Genomic DNA, 19,906 nt, shown 5'->3' with positions numbered 1-19,906 from the left:
TTTGTTCAGCCGCAGGAAACAGTTCAAAAATCTTGTACCTTGTTTTTACTGATAACGTACTCCAGTGACATCTTGTGGCTACTCTGGTATGAAACGCAAATGCCTTTATCCACATTTCTCAAGCTTTTCAAAACCGTTGCCCATAAAACATAAACCTTTGCCCATATAATGCCACATCATGATAAAATGCAAGGTTACTTTATATGAGCTCAGTGAATTGTCACAGAAGAACAAAAGTGAAGATAGTGAAACTAGCCTCACACTGAACTGACGAAGTCCCAACTGATCCTGAGACAGTCACTCCCTAACCCCACACTTCCTCTCCCTCATACCTCCCTACTTCCCAGATTAGAACTTTAGCCATGGGGCTGGGTAGGGAGCCAAAAATGTTATCTCCAAGTCTTTGGGTTGAGCTGAGTTAGTGGAATTTACTAAAAGTACTAAAATGCACAGATTCTGGTACCCCTGTGGAACTGGAGGGTGGGAGTGGATCACTGATACCTAGAATAGATCATCTAGAAGTTATTCAATATTTGTTGACTGAATAAATTTTTCTGTGAATCTTCATTAACCATAATTTTGTTGAGCTTAGTTTATTCTTCATATTTTGAAAACAAGTTTTAAAATTTTTCTAATTATTTGAATTTTCTAAAATTAAGAGTGCTTTTTTTCAAACTACACTAGCAGTTTCCATTTGCATCCTCTTCATTCTGCCCTGTGCTATGTTCTTAGACTCTGCAGGGTCCATGGCACCTCTGCTCATAAAAAATGGCCTCTATTCTAGAGTCTTCAGTGGCATTTAGTTCTATTACCTTCTCATTTCATTCAGGGCAGAACAGGCCTAGAAGGAAATACGATTCTTCTTTTATCCGATGAACTGGGTTTTTTTTTCCAGTTTATATATTCAGTATGTTAACTGATATGCAGAATTTGTAAACTGCATTTCCCATAAACCAGGAAAGAATGATGTCATATGTGTGTGTCCTTTGTACCCTTTTCCTCTGTATCTTCTGTCCTTTTTATATATGTTAACAAACTTTGTCATCACACAATATCGTATATGTGGTAAGTTCTCCTAATAGTAAGCCTACATTTCCAGCATCAAGCCTGCATTGCTAGGTTAGTATTACTCAGTATATTATTTCTTCTACAGAGCATAACTCACCTCATTCCCATATACACTTAAATGACTTAAAAATGAGTGAATTCTTCCAAAAGTAATCTGCAAAGCCTTTAATAACATCATCTACACTTGGAGAGCCTTTCATAACACTACCTCTTGAGGCAATCATGTCATTATGCTTACAAGTTTTAAAGGAAAAAGTTTGATTTTAAATTTTTGTGTGTTCAACTGAACCAATTTGAAAAATATAGGCATTGCAAAAGAATGTCTGCATCATATCAATGAAAGGTTTTCTTGTTTTTAGACTAGAAGAGATGGAAGAAAAATATCTAATGAGAGAATCAAAACCAGAAGATTTACAGATGATTGGAGAATTAAAAGCCATGCTTACAGAAAGAGATCAGGTTATAAAGAAACTAATGGTAAGTTGTTTTGGTTTGGGGGGTAGGGGGTTGTGGTATAACCATGTTAGTAATCTGTAGACTGTTGATTGGGAAAACATGAGAAAATATTTTTAAGTAATGCTAAACAAAAGTTGAAAGTACAAAATATATGTATTGTGATTGAACGTTTATTAAAATGTTTATGAATGAGGATAAGAAATACAAAGTAATTTTAAATTTGGTATTATGGTAAGGAGATTGTGTCTTTTTTCAGTAATTTTTTAAAAGAAATACTTTCAATACATATTGAATGTTTAATAATATGTTATTGCCAGGGTACAGTTAATATTACTATTGAAGTGTGTGTGTGTATTGTACATGTAGAATTAGAATTGGATGGGAAAGAACGGTCAACACATACACGCACAAGCCTGCATTGCACACTTCCAGTTAGTCCTGTTAACTTCCTAAAGTGTGTCCCACTAAAACCTGATCCAAAGACATACTTCATGGAAAAAGGATTCTATTTTCTTAGGGTTCTAGCCTAAGAAAAGCTACAGGCTGTCTTGAGAGTCTCAGTGCACACTGAGATGTTAGCGGCTCTGAGAAGTCCATCAGGGAAGAAAATACAGATTTAACAATAAATACACTGCCTTCATTAAAGTCATTATTCCTCAATGATAAAAAAAAAACAGATGTTTTAAAATTCATAAAACATTTCAGAGTCTTCTAAAATTATATGACCTGATCAATAATTAAAATATTGCTTTTTACTGCCACTAACAAATAAAAATAAGAGTAAAACTAGAAATAGAATGCTAATCATTCTGTTTACTCATTGATCTCTTCATGAAAACTTTGGACATTAGCATTCAAAGAGAGCCTAAGAGTATTTATTTCTGAAGTCCTTTTTCCTTAACATATTTCTCTTAGCATTTAGGAAAGCCATCCTGTTGTATGGGACTAGAAGTTCCTGCCAAAAATCAACAGGTAGTTGGTTGGGGTTCATAGATGGAGCCCAGGAGCAGGCATTGGAAAGACAGAATATGTGCTACTTCATCCCAATAACCACCCAATTTTCCAAGCTTTGTGAACATGAGCACAGGCATCATAGCTTGCTCTGTCTCTATCTGACAACAGTAGATTCATGAAAAATTACCTTATATTCTACATATGAAATTAGCAAATGTATTACTATGTTTCATCTGTGGTAGAAATAGCTGTTGATTTTCCAATTCTAGCCAGGGAATGGTCTACACTCTTTTCACTACACCCTAAGTCTGTGGACTTTGAGGCACATGGGCTGAGATTAATGATGGTCAGTGGTAACTAGGAGGGGGTTGAAAATCTAGTTCTCCTAGAGCACACAACCCTGCCTTTCACACACACAGTGATCCATTCACTTATGTGTTTACTTCCTACAGTCTGGTTGTTCAATTAGCACCTGTTGGTGAAGCCAAAGGCAAAGGGTTTATCTCTGCATGGGCCATTCACTTTTTCTCTGTTCTGTGGTTACCATTGCTGTAATACTTTGATGTCTCACAGAGGAGATTAGGCAAGATCAAATACTTTTCCAGTACTCAAGAATAATGATATACCATAGTGCCATCTTCATGTCTGGAAACAACTCAGCCATGCACAGAGCAGCTCCATGAATGCAGGTTAAGCCTGCTCAAAATGCACAGTCAGCCCTCTGGAAAAGAGATGGGCCAAATAAAACATTGAGCTCTAGCCTTGGAGGGAAAAGGTATGAAAGGGTAGAGAAGAATCCCGGAGCACAGGGTTTGAAATGTGTTGAAAACTCACCCACCAGCAGACTTTAAGATTTCTAAGATTTCTAGACCTGACAGTCAGGTCTAGAAATCTTTGAATAAGGTATATAAATTTTCATTCAGGTTTTATATTAAATTTTGAATGAAATGGCATTTATACAATTAAGTTTTTAAATATTCAATAGAAAATGTTTGTAATTCTTTTGCATAGGAGGATAATAAATTTTATCAGCTGGAATTAGTCAACCGAGAAACTAACTTCAACAAAGTGTTTAACTCAAGTCCTACTGTTGGTGTTATTAATCCACTGACTAAGGTATGTGCTGTAAGCATTGTAAAATAGGAATATGGTTTAAAACTTGATTAAAATTTTTATAAAATATGTAGAGCAGCAGAAGATAAAGCTTCCAAAAAATGTTTTCTTAAATTTAATAATCTAGGACTAAAATCTATGAATTCTTTATATACTCATTTTCAAATGAGATGCTAATAATATTCATTTATTTGTTGAGAATTCATATTCCTTAAAATAGTATTTTATTAATATTATAAAACTTGGTTATACCATTTTGTTTTTTTATATCTCTTAAAAAAAAAGAAAACTCACTTGTCCTCAGGATAACTTCTTGTCATTTCCTTTGTGTTCGCTGTCCTCTATGGGGTCTTGAAAAGTACTTCAAGCCCCGTATACCCAACAGCTCTCCCTGACTTAAGGCCTGCCATCTTAATGGGCCTTGGGTTGGACATGTATTTTGTTGCCCACTAATCTTCAGAGAAGGGCCTTACTTCTCACAGTCTTAATCACCTTTCTTGACAATTAAAATTGAATATGACCTATTCTTACATTTTGTTGCTGTCTTAGGACAGATAGAAGAGCCTTGCAGATAAATGAAATGGACATGGCTAAGTCTTATACATCTTTGTACCCGAGCTTCCTCTGACTCCCATCGTAGTGCTATAGGTATAGTGGGTACTCAGTAAATATTTGTTCAGTTGCAAAATTTCATCATGTTTTCTATAAGCTACTACAAATTATTCTAGTGAATAAAGCAAGTAATAAAGAATAAATAATTATGTATATGGGCTTTATAGGGATTACATATCTTTTAGCAGAAATCAGTAGTAGAAATAAAAATGCCCATGCTAAAGCTATGTTTTGGATTCAGATTTAATTAATTTGCACATCATATCTAATTTCTCTTAGGCCCTTAGCCAGAAAAATTTCTGCTTTCAAAGCTCATAAAACTTCTCTATTAAGAAGATGGAATCTATCCTTTCTTCACAACTTAAAGTGCTCCAAACTTTAAACTTAAATGTTTATTAAAACAGAATGACTTGAATGATTTGCAAAATGGAATGACTAAAGTCAGGAAACCTATAGCTGTATCTCCGGAGTCCAAAACAGTGCCTGGCACATAAAGGCCTCTCAAAAAAATAATTGGTGAATGAATGAATATAGTTAGTTTCAGTTTTTAAATGCATTATTTAGGGTGAAATAAGCTTTTAATTAAAAAGCTAGGTTATGAGACTTGTTGAAACAAGATTAGAAATATTTCCTTTTTACCTATTTTATTGGAATTACATTTTTAGCCACAAAACCATTACTGTAGAACTTTACCAATGATACTTTTGATTTCTTAAAATAGAAACCTTAAGTAGGTTTAATTATGCCCTCTCATGACTAGAACAAGAAAATGCTAAAGATACATCTTTGTAAATTCTGACTCCTAATAGGGACTCAATTTTCACAAATAATTCTGAAGAAGATATTGTTCTTCCTTTCTTTTTGCAGTTATGATAAAATAGGCTTCCTTTCAGAGACTTTGTGATTCACAGAAAATGACAAAGGACAATGTCTAGATAGTTGAGATCATTATAAGTAAAGGAAAAGGACCATCTTGTCTATTAATTGCATTTTTTTCCAAACTCTGGAATCATTTTGCAAAAATTATTTCATAAATTAGCACACATTTATGTTAATTTTTATTACATAAAGCAAGATGATGTTCATTGAATCTACAGATGAATAGAGACTAAAGTTAATGATTTGAAAGCTGATAGATTTTAATAATCTGAAATTGTATTGCTCTTTTCATCCATCAATTTTAAAGACCAATTAAAAGATAAACATTGATCGGTTTTGTTTTATAACCTTTAAATTTTTTTCAAAGATTGTGAGCTAATGGTAATACTACCAATTAATTGGCAATTGAGACTTAAGTATACAGATTTCATCTTCCCTCTTCAGAGAGATGGTGCAGTGAATTTAAAACCAAATTATTTCTCTAGGTCAGCTCTAAGTCTTAGGTAGAAATGTGAGACTTGATTCAATCTACTTTGCCAAGCATTTTCTCATTCCTTTTATTTTCCAGGCAAGAACTGCCTCCCTTTGACAGATGGCTAAAGTTCACAGACCTCTCTCTTAACATTGTTAACTTTTCACCTTCTCCTAATTTTAGCCTAAACCCATTTGACCTCATGGTATCCGTGAGATGTACTGTTTCCCCCTTTCCCTTTTCCTCCCAGTATTCTTTATCCCTTGGCCTTCTTTCCACCCCCTCCTCTCCTCCCCATGAACCATTCCTAAACATTTCTTCCTCAATCTTTCTGTCCTAGCAGCATGTCTGTCTGTGAGGATTCCATGTAGATAAAGAGCACCTCCAAGGATCCCCAGACCACACTTTGGGTAACACTGGTTCATCTTCACATCCAGCTTCCAAAATTTTCCCATGCCAAATTTGTATCTTCTATTGTTCCTATTTTCTCATTCGTCCTTATGCAGGGACTGTCCTCACATGTATTATTTTTAATACAGCAAAAGAAGAAGAACAATAAATCACCAACAAACAGGTTTGTGAGTGTTCCCAATCTAAGTGCTCTGGAATCTGGTGGAGTGGGCAATGGACATCCTAACCGCCTGGATCCCATTCCTAATTCTCCAGTCCACGATATTGAGTTCAACAGCAGCAAACCACTTCCACAGCCAGTGCCACCCAAAGAGCCCAAGACATTTTTGAGGTGAGCCCCGTCTCACCAGTGATTTCTTTTCTTTTTTAACTTGAGAAATTTACTTTCTTACATTGCAGAAATCTACTACTTTAAGAACAGCCTAGGAAAAGAAATTTTACTGTGAAATATTTTCAAAATATATTCACCACCTCTCTAGAGAACTCCTTTTTAACTCTGTTAAAGAGATTTTTTTCTATTGTCAATTTTCTAAATGCTTCAAGAGGTACTAATGTAATTCATATGCTTAGAATTTTAATATTTATGGACTGGTGCTTCATTTTTAGAATTATCACCAGTTTTTCATTAATAATCCATCCCCCTTATTACAGAAATTCAAGATTTTTTTATTTATTAAGTGGCTTTTGTTTCTTATCTGTTTATTTTTCTCTTGCTTATTTATAAATATATATGCACTTATTGCCAAAATAAAAAATATATAAGCTCTGGGAACTTAATGATAGAAGTAGGAAATATAGAAAAAAAAATTTATAATTATTATTCCAGTTTTATCTCAGAGTCCTTGAATAAATGTATTAACAAGTAAAATTAGAATGAAATCCAATTGTTTATCCATTAAATAATTAGTCAGAAAGTGCTGTCATTTTGTGCTTACCTTACTATTACTGATCTTGTGCTATTTTAAAATTTATTTTTTGATTTATTCTTACTAAGTCTCAGTGTCACTAGTAATAATCATACAGGTAGACTACTTTTTTTTTCTAGGCTAAGTGATTAATGACTAGTTAATGACATTATTTTAAATAGAAAAAAATAGCAAGAATGAAAAATAGTCAAATACACCTTTGAATGTGTCTCCTGCTAAATATTTTGTGTTGCTTATTTTCCCTTGTGCATGGGTATGTTCAGGTATCAGTAAGATGCATGTGCATGGGCTCAAGGAACATGACTACTGGAGTTTCCATTACACATTGTTGCGTGCCTTGTAATTTCCCCCAAAGACGGTAGGGATTCTTTTATTTTCTTAACTAGCCCAAAGAATCTTTAGTTAGAGTTAAGATAAGTATAAATTATATAACTTTGAAGATGGAGGGGAAATTGGCATTTTAATGTACTCCTTTCCCCTAGAGTATCTGCTTATGGAATTATGAAAGTTTAATATAAACATACATATATAAAAATATTATACAATGGTTTAATTACTTAATTTAGTTATAGTTAAGGACACATCTGTAAGAAATGCTTGTGTCAGATTCTAAAAGTTTTTTTTAATTAACTAAAAGAGAAAAGGTGCTGGACAAGAAGAATGTTACCTGGTTCTCTCTTATTTCCTACAGTTCCTCCTGAACTTTTTTATTCCAAGAAGGTCACCTGACTTTACTCAACTGTTTGATTTTTTTGTTTCTTGTAATTGTTGTAATGTGGCTCCTCCTTCACGGACTTCATCTGAGCTGCTGCTGCACTCTCATGGAGTGGAGAACACAGTCCAGTGTAGAGGAAGTAGCAGATCTTTAAAATGCATCTCCTAACATAGGGAACCAGTTGTGGTCATCTGCACTGATGTTTTATGTGCTTTTCCCTTCATTTTGCAAAACAGCTTAATGCTGGGTTACATGTCTCTCTTTTTATGAATTCAGTCCTCCTCAGAGTGAAGCTTCCCCGGTGGCTTCTCCAGATCCCCAGCGCCAGGAGTGGTTTGCCCGGTACTTCACATTCTGAAAGAATTGCTTTGGCACAGTTCTAGGCGGACTGTTACTAAAAGCATGACCTTATGCAGATCGTTATGTGAACAGGGTTTCCTGTGTCAGACACGGTGAAAGTATTTGTCTCTCCAATTGAAAATGCCCTGTATTTCCTGTGATATTTATTGGAATCACTCTATAAGGTACTGTATTATGTGTGTAATTATAACAGTTATTTTTATTTGAGATGGGAGAGTCTTTAATCTTTGTAATTACTGCATAATAAATTTTGTTAGAACAAACTGTTTCTTTTTTGCTAGTAAGTTTGTTTTAACTTTTAAATACTTTTTAATTCCAGGTAAGACTTGCCAGAAGAAGTTTTACTACAAAATAATCATAAAATATCCAATTACTTCAATAACAAAATCAGGAGAGGGAAATATAACCTGTTAATCTGTTTCATTTCCGTGTATAACTGTAACTGTGTTCTCTTCTCTAAGTTTACAAGGCTAGAATGAAAACACGTGGAAATTATGGACTTTCAAGTATATAAAATACTGCCAACTTATTTATATTGTTTTTTAAAATTATTCTGATAGTTGAGGACCTAGGATTTCTAGTACAGCATCTATGCTCAGTGTTACAAAGCCAGCTTGTTAGTTTTCTAAATAGGCAATTTGGTACTGACACATGAACATGGACCCAACTAACCACTATCACATGTTCATGAGACCTTTTCTTCCTTTAAGTTTTCAGTCCACCTTGGCAGGCTACTGTACTGTATCCTGTGGCCTGAAAGAGTGCATCCATTTCTAAGAGTGCCAGATATAGTTGACTCAGTAATTATAGTTGACTCAGTAATGTAGATTTTAGAAGAACCTGGATGAACCTGATCTATGAATGATTATAATAATGTTAAAGACCAACTTTTTAAATGATTGTTTTGTGTCAGGCACTGTGCTGAGGGGCCAGTAGAAAGATTATCTCATTTAATCCTCACAAAATCTTCAAGGAATAAACCACTGCATATGAGTGTGCATGGCTGGTAGTGTGTTCTTTAAATTATCCTGAGAAAAAGTTCTTATAAAATGCTTGCTTTGAATTTTTTCTTCAACTAAGAGATTGAATTTTCCAACAAAAAATGGTTAATGCTTATTTCAGAAAACACAGTTATAAGCTCATTTTTTTGCCCCTAGTTTATACATATCTTATAATTTGGATGTTTATTTACCAAAGAGTTGATGATTAGAACTCCTGCAGGTGACTATGGGCATACAAAGATGAACACCTGGCCTCAAGGAGCTAATCATATACTTGCTGAAATAGTTCAGTACCAAATGGTTTTTTACAGCAGTATCAGAAGGGCCACAATCAGCTCTATGGGGAGGGTACACTGGGAATGGGGAAGAGGAAGTGATTGCTACTTAAGTGGTGGCTACTTGCCTACGGTGTCAAGCTACCTAAGCTGGATATGGAAGTGGTACTCAAGTATAGTACTGTATATATATAATGTATATAATATTGAAGGATGAGTAGGAATTAAACAGCCCTACCTTTGGTCTGTCTGGCTAAGGCACAAGCTGAAACAAGTCAGGAAGGAGCAGGCCAGCTGCATCCAGAGAACTCGGTGTAATCCTGTAGGACCATGGGGCATAATAAGAGAGCACCTACCCTGTATTAGTATAATTTTAACATTTTTAACCCTTCAGCCACCCAGATGAAACACCTGAACTCCCCCTCTTTGTCATCCCCCCACTATACAGACATACATACACACACACAACTCGTAAAGGTTGAAACCTGTACTCTTTATGCTACAAACGGCCTGGAATGCTTAGTAAGGAATTCAACTTGATCCTCTAGTATTTGGAGCAGGTAATAAATAGCATGGTTAGGTTTTAAACTGTTTAGTCAGCATGTTGGCCGCAGTTTGTTCAGAAAATATGGGGACCTGACTAACAGCAAGACCAATTCAAGATTTACTGAATTGGTTCAGATGAAGACTGAAAGGAAGAATTGTTCATGGGAATGGAAATGAGGGAATAAAGAGTGAAAATGTAGGATTGCTGGGAGTTGGTGACAGATATGTGTGGAATATGAAAGAAAATGAAGTGTGGGCAAAAGATGCAGTGTGATTTCAGGTATGTTGAAATTAAAGTTTCTCTGGAATAACAGAAGCAGTTAAACACAAGGGTCTGGAGTGGAGTATGGCATATATGAGATGAGTAAAGCCAAAGGTGTGTGGATGAAACAGCATGGAATAGAGTTGTGAGCAGAACTTTGGGGGGGGCACCAACACTTAAAGGGCACGCAGACCTCGGGTGAGAATGAGAAGTAGAGTTATAGATCCCCAAAAGCATGATGTTGTGGAAGAAGAATGCTTCAAGGAGAGAGCAGCCAACCAACAGTGTCAAGTGCTGTAGAAATCAGGGAGGGGAAAAAATGAAAAGTGTCTGTTGGTTTTGACAACTAGAAAATGGTCTTAGCAAAAGCAGAGTCAGGGTAAACAGCAGGAGCAAAAGCTAGATTCTGGAGAGGTGAGGTGAAAGGGAGTTGAGAGAGTGAGTGAAAACCCCTCTTTGAGGACATTTGGCTATACAGGTAAGGGGAAAGAGGCAGAGAAGGTAATAGTGAGGCTGAGGTGGGGGGTCAGATGGGTTTTGTTTGCGTTTTATCGTATTTTGTTATGAGGAGGGGGAGAAGGAAAAAGAAGAGACAAGCAACAATTTTATAACCTTCAACTGTGTCACTGGGTTACATGTAATAACATTAAAGAGATGGCCAAAGAAGTCCCATAACATTGTTAACATTGTGATTGAAGAAGTTTCAGCAAGACATTTATTTTGATAGAATATAAGAAGCAACATGGAATCCTAGGATCTTGGAGTTAGAAGAAGCCTTAAAGGCCATCTCTTCTAATCTCCCACAGAATGCTTGAATCTCCTCTCTAACATCCCTGAGTGAACTTTAATACTTCAGTGATGGGAAGCTCACCTCCTCTGAGGTGCCCTCCCTGCCTACTGGCTCTGCCACCAACAAGTATCTTAACCTCTGTGACTCAGTCTCCTGGGCTTTGTAGTAAGATGGATACTCTTAGCCTACCTTCCTACAAAGATAATGAGAGAGTTTGAGAAAGGTATAAATTACTGTAGGTGAGTAAATAGTTGTCTTGGAAAGTAGAGCAAATATACTGGAGAAGTGTACAAGGATTGTCAGGCAGTGGCTGAGCTCAGAGGCTATATGTTTATATTGACACCCAGCAGCATGATTTTGCTCTTTGACCATGTTCAGCTACTTGGATGCAGAATTATAGGAAAGGATAATAATGGACACTTAACCAGGATTAGGATTTTGTTAGGTAAGTACAACAAAAGGAATAAAGTCAGAGGAGCAAGAGTGTTTGCAGAGAACTGATTATTATTTTTTTTACACTAGAATTTTAGAAGTAAAACCACAGTGGACAAATACTATCAATTGCCTTACCAAAGGGTCTTGTCACCAATTTCCAATGTGTGTCGGGGACATTTCCCCACACATCCAATTCTGACACCAGCTGGGTGTCCTACAATTCAACTCAATTCTGACACTAGTTACCCAGAGATGACATCAGATCCCACAAGTTAAGGACCCAGTCCTATAAGACTACCCTCTGCTTCAGATGCCTATAAGCCCAGGCTATTACTGGCTGTAAAACAGAGGTTCTCATGACCCCCTCCTTGGGTTTGATTAATTTCCTAGAGTGGCTCACAGAACTCAGGAAACCCATTTACTCACTAGATTATTGGTTTATTATAAAGGATATTAAAGGACATAAATCAACAGCCAGATGAAAATATATATAGCGTGAGGTCCCAAACAAAGGAGCTTCTGTCCTACTGGAGTTTGGGGCCCAGCATGATGACACATGAAAGTGTACTGGTTCCCCAACCTGGAAGCTCCCCGAACCCAGTCCTTTGGGTTTTTATGGAGGCTTCATTACATAGGCATTATCAGTGTAATCCACTGATTAAATTCATTGGCCATTGGTGATTGAACTCAGTCTCCAGCCCCTCTTTTCTCCCCTTCCCTGAGAACCAAGGAGCTCTAACCCTTTAATCACATGGTTGGTTTTTCTGGCAACTATCCTTAGGTGGGGTCCAAAAATCACCTTATTAACATAAAAAAAGACACCTTTTTATTCCTCTCATCACTTAGGCAATGCCAGTGGTTTTTTAGGAGCTCTGTGCCAGAAACTGGGACAAAGACCAAATATATAAACACAATATCATTCTTACCTTAGAAGTTGTCAAATTAATCTTTGTATTTAGGTCAAGATGTTTAGTTCTTAGTTTTTATCTCATTCTGTCACCTCCTTCATAACCAGTCATATGTAGGTATGATTAAAATTCTTATTTTTATCTTAACATCATATCTTAAAATATTTACCTAAGGCTTTTCATTATCATCAAACAGTAAGTTTCTAACTCATAGCTTTTTCCGAAATACTGATTTTAAATCTGGAGTGAAGAGATAGGTCCTAATGGGACAATCGTAAGGAATATTTTCTTTCTATATCTGGCACTCTATACTACAGCGAGAGCAGAAAAAGTGCTTCTTGCAAAGCTGAACTACGATTGGTTTTTGTTGCTGTGTCCCTCTTTATGTTGTAGGGAATGTTAATGTGGATTAGGGAGTGGAGAAGGAAAAATGTATAACATGGTAGGAAATGCTTCATTCATGTACACAGGAAACATGCAAAAGTTTGTCCAAAAACAATACAAATTAGATGTTTAGAAATATGTCTAAAACAAGTTTTAGTTATGCATTCAGACTCTAAAAAATGTGTTAATGATCAAAGCATATGAAAATATTTTGAGAGCAGTATCATGCTTTGGACCCAGCTAAAACTTATCCATAGGAAGTCTCATAACTTTTAATCTATTTTCATATACGAAAGGAGAACACATTTTATCTTTCCAACAAAACAAGATCAACATTATTTGGAATAGACTTATTCTTTGACAATAATGGTGTGCATAATTTTTCTTTTCATGTTGTTACAAATATTCCAAATTCTCTGTCACATGACACCACTGTGATAATGGATTATACCATATTAATTTCAGTTTGGAAGATTACTACACATTAACCACCTCTGGTAATACCAGGAATATAATATCTTTGTAATTTTCTGAATGTAGCTATATTTAATTTTAACAATTTTAATTTACTCTTATTAATAGTCAAAATCTCTTTGAAATAGAATAGATACCCCAGACATAAACTCACATATGTGGCCAAAAGATTTTTGACAAGGGTGCCAAGATCATTCAATTAAGAAAGGACAGTCTTCAACAAATGGTGTTGGGAAAACTGAATATCCACATAAAAAAGAATGAACATGGACCCTTACACCTTACACCATATACAAAAAAAACTAACTCAATGTGGATTAAAGACCCAAACATAAGAACTATAAAACTCTTAGAAGAAAACATAGGGTAAAGCTTCATGATATTGGATTTGGCAATGATTTCTCTGACATGACACCAAAAGTACAGGTAACAAAAGCACAAAGATAAATTGGACTTCATCAGAATTAAAAACGTGTTCACAAAAGGACAGTACTAACAGAGTGAAAATGCAATTCCCCCAAATAGGAGAAAATATTTATAAAGCATACACTTGGTAAGGGATTAATATCCAGACTATATAAAGAACTACTAAAACTCAACCAAAAAAAAAATTCAAAAATGGGCAACAGACATAAATAGACATTTCTCCAGGGCTTCCCTGGTGGCACAGTGGTTAAGAATCCACCTGCCAATGGGTTTGAGCCGTGATCTGGGAAGACCCCACATGCCACGGGGCAACTAAGCCCGTGTGCAACAACTACTGGGCCGGCGTGCCACAACTACTGAAGCCCACGTGCCTAGAGCCTATGCTCTGCAACAAGAGAAACCACCACAATGAGAAGCCCGCGCACTGCAACGATCAGTAGCCCCCGCTCGCCACAACTAGAGACAGCCCGGGCGCAACAATGAAGACCCAACACAGCTAAAAATAAATAAATTAAATAAATTTTAAAAATAGACATTTCTTCATAAAGATATACAAATGGCCAATATGTACTTGAAAAGATGCTCAATGTCACTAGCCAATAGAAAAATGTAAGTCAACACCACAATGAGATACCACTTCACGCCAATTAGGATAGCTTTTATATATTTAAAAAAAAAAAGGATGTGGAAAAATTGGAGCCCTTTTGCACGGCTAGTGGGAATATAAAACGGTAGAGTTGCTGTGGAAAATAGTCTAGCAGTTCCTCGAAAAGTTAAACAGAATTACCATATGATCCAGCAATTACACTTCTAGGTATAGTCCCAAAAGCAGAACTGAAAGTAGGAATTCAAACATTTACTTGTACACCAATGGCTGCAGCAGCATTATTCACAGTGGCCAAAAAGTGGAAACAATCCAAATGTCCATCAACAGACGAATGGATAACTAAAATAAACAGAGTCTTTCCCTCCTGTTGTAGGGAAAATCCTTAGTTCAGTCTATCTCCTGTGGGTCTTCTTTACTCCCTATACAAAACACTTTATTTCTGGTCACCAAATGTGTGGGTGGGTTTTGGGTTTTCTCCACAACAACATGCAAGTCTCCGCCACCAGACAGGCATTCTACAATTTAACTCAATTCCAACACTATCAGGAGATAACATCAGATCCCACAGATTTAGGGCTCAGTCCCACAGGACTGCACAGACCATACACACACTTCAGATGTCAGTCCCAAGCCAACGCCCAGGTGATCACTTGTGCTTCCAACCAACCCGCTACAGATCAGAGGTTCTAATGACCCCCCTCCTTGGATTTGATTACTTTGCTAGAGTGGCTCACTGAACGCAGAAAAACACATTTACCAGTTTATTAAAGGATATGATAAAGGATACAGATGAACAGCCAGATGAAGAGAAACACAGGGCAAGGTCTGAGAGGGTCCTGAGGGCAATAGCTTCTGTCCCCATGGAACTGGGGTGTGTCACCCTCCCAGTGTGGATGTGTTCACCAACCTGGAAACTCCCTGAATTCCATACTATTGGGATGGGATTTTATGGAGGATTCCTCACGTAGGCGTGATCAATTATTAACTGTTTCCAGCCCCTCTCCCCACTCTGGAGAAATGAGGGAGACAGGGCTGAAAAATTCTAAGCATCTAATCAAGGTTTAGTTTTTCTGGTGACTAGCTCCCCATCTGGAAGCCATCCAGGAGCCCACTCAGAGTCACTTCAATAGAACAAAAGATGCTCTTAGTGCTCTTATCACTTAGGAATTTATAAGGGTTTTTGGAGCACTGTGTCAGTGACAGGGTTAAAGACAATATTAGAACAAGAGATGCTCCTAATTTTTTTATCATTTTAGGAAAGGATTTCAGGAGCTCTGTGCCAGGGACCAACAGCAGAGACCAATACTTAGTTCCCATTCTCTCACACATATGCTTTGGATTTGCTGAGTTCCTTGGATCTGTAGGTTCAGTTTTCATGAAATTTGTAAAATATTTTGGCTTTTATTTCTTCTAATACTTTTTCTGCTTCCCTCACTCCTGGCCTTTGAGGACTCCAATTATGCATATATTATGCTACTTGACATTGTCCTACAAAACTTACCAATACCCTGTTGAATTCTGGGAGCTTTTTTCTCAGTTTCATTTTGGATAGTTTCTATTGCTATGTCTATAAATTCACTAATCTTTTCTTCTGCAATGTCTAATCTGCTGTTAATCCTATTCAATGTATGCTACACCTCAGCCACTGTAGTTTTCATCACCAGAAGTTAGGTTTGGGTCTTAAAAAAATTTTTTTTTCTATCATGTCTCTACCTAACATGTTCCTCTACTACTTAATCTTTCATATTGTTAATTATGTAGTTTTAAAACATGTATTGTTTTATTTTTGTAAATTTTTAGTTGTGTAGATTAAAATGATTATACTGTATTACAAGATTGCTTAATTTCTATTTTTGTCCTACTATTTTGTATTCTTTTATTCTATTTTACTTCACAATTTACATTCTGCTAAAATGTGAGCAGGAATTTTTGTTGGTTTTGAAGCTCCTAAATTAGTGCCACTCAATACTGCTTGTTGAATTGAATTTTTGTCATATCACTAAAATGTCCATTATTGTATAACCTTATTTTAGACCAATTTATGTGTTATCTATTATATCACAATAACAGAATTTGGTATATACATAGAATGGAATATTGTCCAAACTTTAAAAGGAATGAAATTCTGATACATGCTAAAACACAGATGAATGCTGAAAACATGCTAAGTGAAATAAGCCAGACTAAAGAACAAATATTCTGTATTACATGAGGTACCTAGAATAGACAAATTCTTAAAGACAGAAGAACAAAGGTTGCCAGAAACTGAGGGAAGGAGACAAAGGGGAGTTACTATTTAATGGGTACAGAGTTTCTGTTTGAGACAATGACAAATTTCTGGAGATGGCCAGTGGTGATGATTACACAACACTGTGAATGAACTTCATGCCACTGAATTGTACACTTAAAAATGGGTAAAATGATAAATTTTGTATTATACATGTTTAATCCCAATTTTAAAAAGCAACAAAAGCAAAAATAAACAAGTGGGACAACATGAAACTAAGTTTCTATACAACAAAGGAAACTATCAACAAGATGAAAAGGCAACCTACTGAATGGCAGTAGAAAAGAAAAAGAAAATATGAACAGACCAATCACAAGTAATGAAATTGAAACTGTGATTAAAAATCTTCCAACACAAAAGTCAAGGATCAGATGGCTTCACAGATGAATTCTATCAAACATTTAGAGAAGAGCTAACACCCATCCTGCTCAAACTCTTCCAAAAAATTGGAGAGAAAGGAACATTCCCAAACTCATTCTATGAGGCCACCGTCACCCTGATACCAAAACCAGACAAAGATACTACAAAAAAAGAAAATTACAGACCAATATCACTGATAAATATAGATGCAAAAATCCTCAACAAAATACTAGCAAAAGAATCCAACAACACATTAAAAGGACCATAAACCATGATCAAGTGGGATTTATCCCAGGGATGCAAGGATTCTTCAATATATGCAAATCAATCAATGTGATACACCATATTAACAAACTGAAGAATAAAAACCATATGATCATCTCAATACATGCAGAAAAAGCTTTTGACAAAATTCAACACCCATTTCCGATAAAAACTCTCCAGAAAGTGGGCATAGAGGGAACCTATCTCAACATAGTAAAGGCCATAAACGACAAACCCACAGCAAACATCATTCTCAATGGTGAAAAACTGAAAGCATTTCTTCTAACATCAGGAACAAGACAAGGATGTCCACTCTCACCACTATTATTCAACATAGCTTAGGAAGTTCTACACACGGCAATCAGAGAAGAAAAAGAAACAAAAAATACAAATTGGAAAAGAAGTAAAACTGTCACTGTTTGCAGATGACATGATACTATACATAGAGAATCCTAAAGATGCCACCAGAAAACTACTAGAGCTAATCAATGAATTTGGTAAAGTTGCAGGATACAAAATTAATGCACAGAAACCTCTTACATTCCTATATATTAATGATGACAAATCTGAAAAAGAAATTAAGAAAACACTCCCATTTACCATTGCAACAGGAAGAATAAAATACCTAGGAATAAACCTACCTAGGGAGACAAAACACCTGTATGCAGAAAACTATAAGACACCGATGAAAGAAATTAAATATGATACCAACAGATGGAGAGATATACCATGTTCTTGGATTGGAAGAATCAATATTATGAAAATGACTATACTACCCAAAGCAATCTACAGATTCAATGCAATCCCTATCAAATGACCAATGGTGCCTGACTTACATCCTCCCCTATGTGACAGAGGATGTCACAAGCCTGCATCTAACATTTATTTATTTATTTATTTTTGCTGATTTGAGTCTTCATTTCTGTGCAAGGGCTTTCTCTAGTTGTGGCAAGCGGGGGCCACTCTTCATCACGGTGCGTGGGCCTCTCACTGTCGCAGCCTCTCTTGTTGCGGAGCACAGGCTCCAGACGCACAGGCTCAGTAGTTGTGGCTCACAGGCCCAGTTGCTCCGTGGCATGTGGGATCCTCCCAGACCAGGGCTCGAACCTGGGTCCCCTGCATTAGCAGGCAAACTCTCAACCACTGTGCCAGCAGGGAAGCCCACCAATGGCATTTTTTACAGAAATAGAACAAAAAATCTTAAAATTTGTATGGAGACACAAAAGACCCTGAATAGCCAAAGCAGTCTTGAGGGAAAATAGCAGAGCTGGAGAAATCAGACTCCCTGACTTCAAACTATACCACAAAGCTACAGTAATCAAGACAATATGCTACTGGCACAAAAACAGAAATATAGATCAATGGGACAGGATAGAAAGCCCAGAGATAAACCCACGCACCTATGGTCAACTAATCTATGACAAAGGAGGCAAGGGTATACAATGGAGAAAAGAAAGTCTCTTCAATAAGTGGTGCTTGGCAAACTGGACAGCTACATGTAAAACATTAAATTAGAACATTCCCTAACACCACACACAAAAATAAACTCAAAATGGATTAGAGACCTAAATGTAAGACCGCATACTATAAAACTCTTAGAGGAAAACATAGGAAGAACACTCTTGGACATATATCATAGCAAGATCTTTTTTGATCCACCTCCTAGAGTAATGGAAATAAAAACAAAAATAAAGAAATTGGACCTAATGAAACTTCAAAGTTTTTGCATAGCAAAGGAAACTACAAACAAGATGAAAACAAAACCCTCAGAATGGGAGAAAATATTTGCAAACGAATCAAACGAGCTCATGCAGCTCAGTATTAAAAAACAAAAATCCAATCCAAAAATGGGCAGAAGACCTAAATAGACATTTCTCCAAAGAAGACATACAGATGGCCAAGAAGCACATGAAAAGCTGCTCAACATCACTGACTATTAGAGAAATGCAAATCAAAACTACAATGAGGTATCACCTCACACCAGAATGTGTGAATGGGCATCATCAGAAAATCTACAAACAACAAATGCTGGAGAGGGTGTGGAGAAAAGGGAACCCTCTTGCACTGTTGGTGGGAATGTAAATTGATACAGCCACCACGCAGAACAGTATGGAGGTTCCTTAAAAAACTAAAATAGAATTACCATGTGACCCAGCAATCCCACTACTGGGCATATACCCAGAGAAAACCATAATTCAAAAAGACACATGCGGGCTTCCCTTGTGGCGCAGTGGCTGAGATTCCGCCCGCCATCACAGGGGATGTGGGTACGTGCCCTGGTCTGGGAGGATCCCACATGCCACGGATCAGCTGGGTTCGTGAGCCATGGCCGCTGAGCCTGCACTTCCGGAGTCTGTGCTCCGCATCGGGAGAGGCCACGGCAGTGAGAAGCCCACGTACGGCAAAAAAAAAAAAAGAAAATACACACATGCACCCCAATGTTCACTGCTATTTACAATAGCCAGGACATGGAAGCAACCTAAATACCCATTGACAGATGAATGGATAAAGAAAATGTGGTACATATATACAATGGAATATTACTCAGCCATAAAAAGGAACAAAATTGGGTCAGTTGTTGAGACGGTGATGGAACTAGAGGCTGTCATACAGAGTGAAGTAAGTCAGAAAGAGAAAAACAAATATCGTATATTAATGCATATATGTGGAACCTAGAAAAGTAGTACAGATGAACCAGTAAAATCTGCATGGCAGAAATTGAGACGTAGATGCAGAGAACAAATGTATGGACACCAAGGGAGTAACGTGGCATGGGTGGTGGTGGTGGTGTGGTGAATTGGGAGGTTGGGATTGACATATATACACTAATCTGTATAAAATGGATAACTAGTAAGAACCTGTTATATAAAACAAATAAAGTAACATTCAAAAAAAATACTTGCAAATCATATCTGATAAGG

General features: G+C 36.6%; 1 protein-coding gene across 3 annotated transcripts in view; it reads left to right on the top strand.

Moving 5' to 3' along the window:
- Positions 1-7,964, top strand: part of FAM184A (family with sequence similarity 184 member A) — a gene marked incomplete at both ends in the record, with an annotated part of 116,731 nt that extends 108,767 nt beyond the window's left edge. For 2 of the 3 annotated variants that reach the window (XM_079716230.1, XM_079716231.1), the window contains 4 exons: positions 1,428-1,545; positions 3,490-3,594; positions 6,094-6,296; positions 7,883-7,964. In XM_079716230.1, the coding sequence (XP_079572356.1) occupies positions 1,428-1,545; positions 3,490-3,594; positions 6,094-6,296; positions 7,883-7,964 (508 nt within the window). The remainder of the gene's footprint in view (positions 1-1,427; positions 1,546-3,489; positions 3,595-6,093; positions 6,297-7,882) is intronic. The other variant, XM_079716232.1, reaches the window with a different exon arrangement.
- Positions 7,965-19,906: the final 11,942 nt, after the last annotated feature.

The sequence above is a fragment of the Hyperoodon ampullatus genome (genome assembly GCF_949752795.1).
Source record: "Hyperoodon ampullatus genome assembly, chromosome: 12".
Classification (NCBI taxonomy): Eukaryota; Metazoa; Chordata; class Mammalia; order Artiodactyla; family Ziphiidae; genus Hyperoodon; species Hyperoodon ampullatus.
This window is presented reverse-complemented; position numbering and strand designations above follow the sequence as displayed.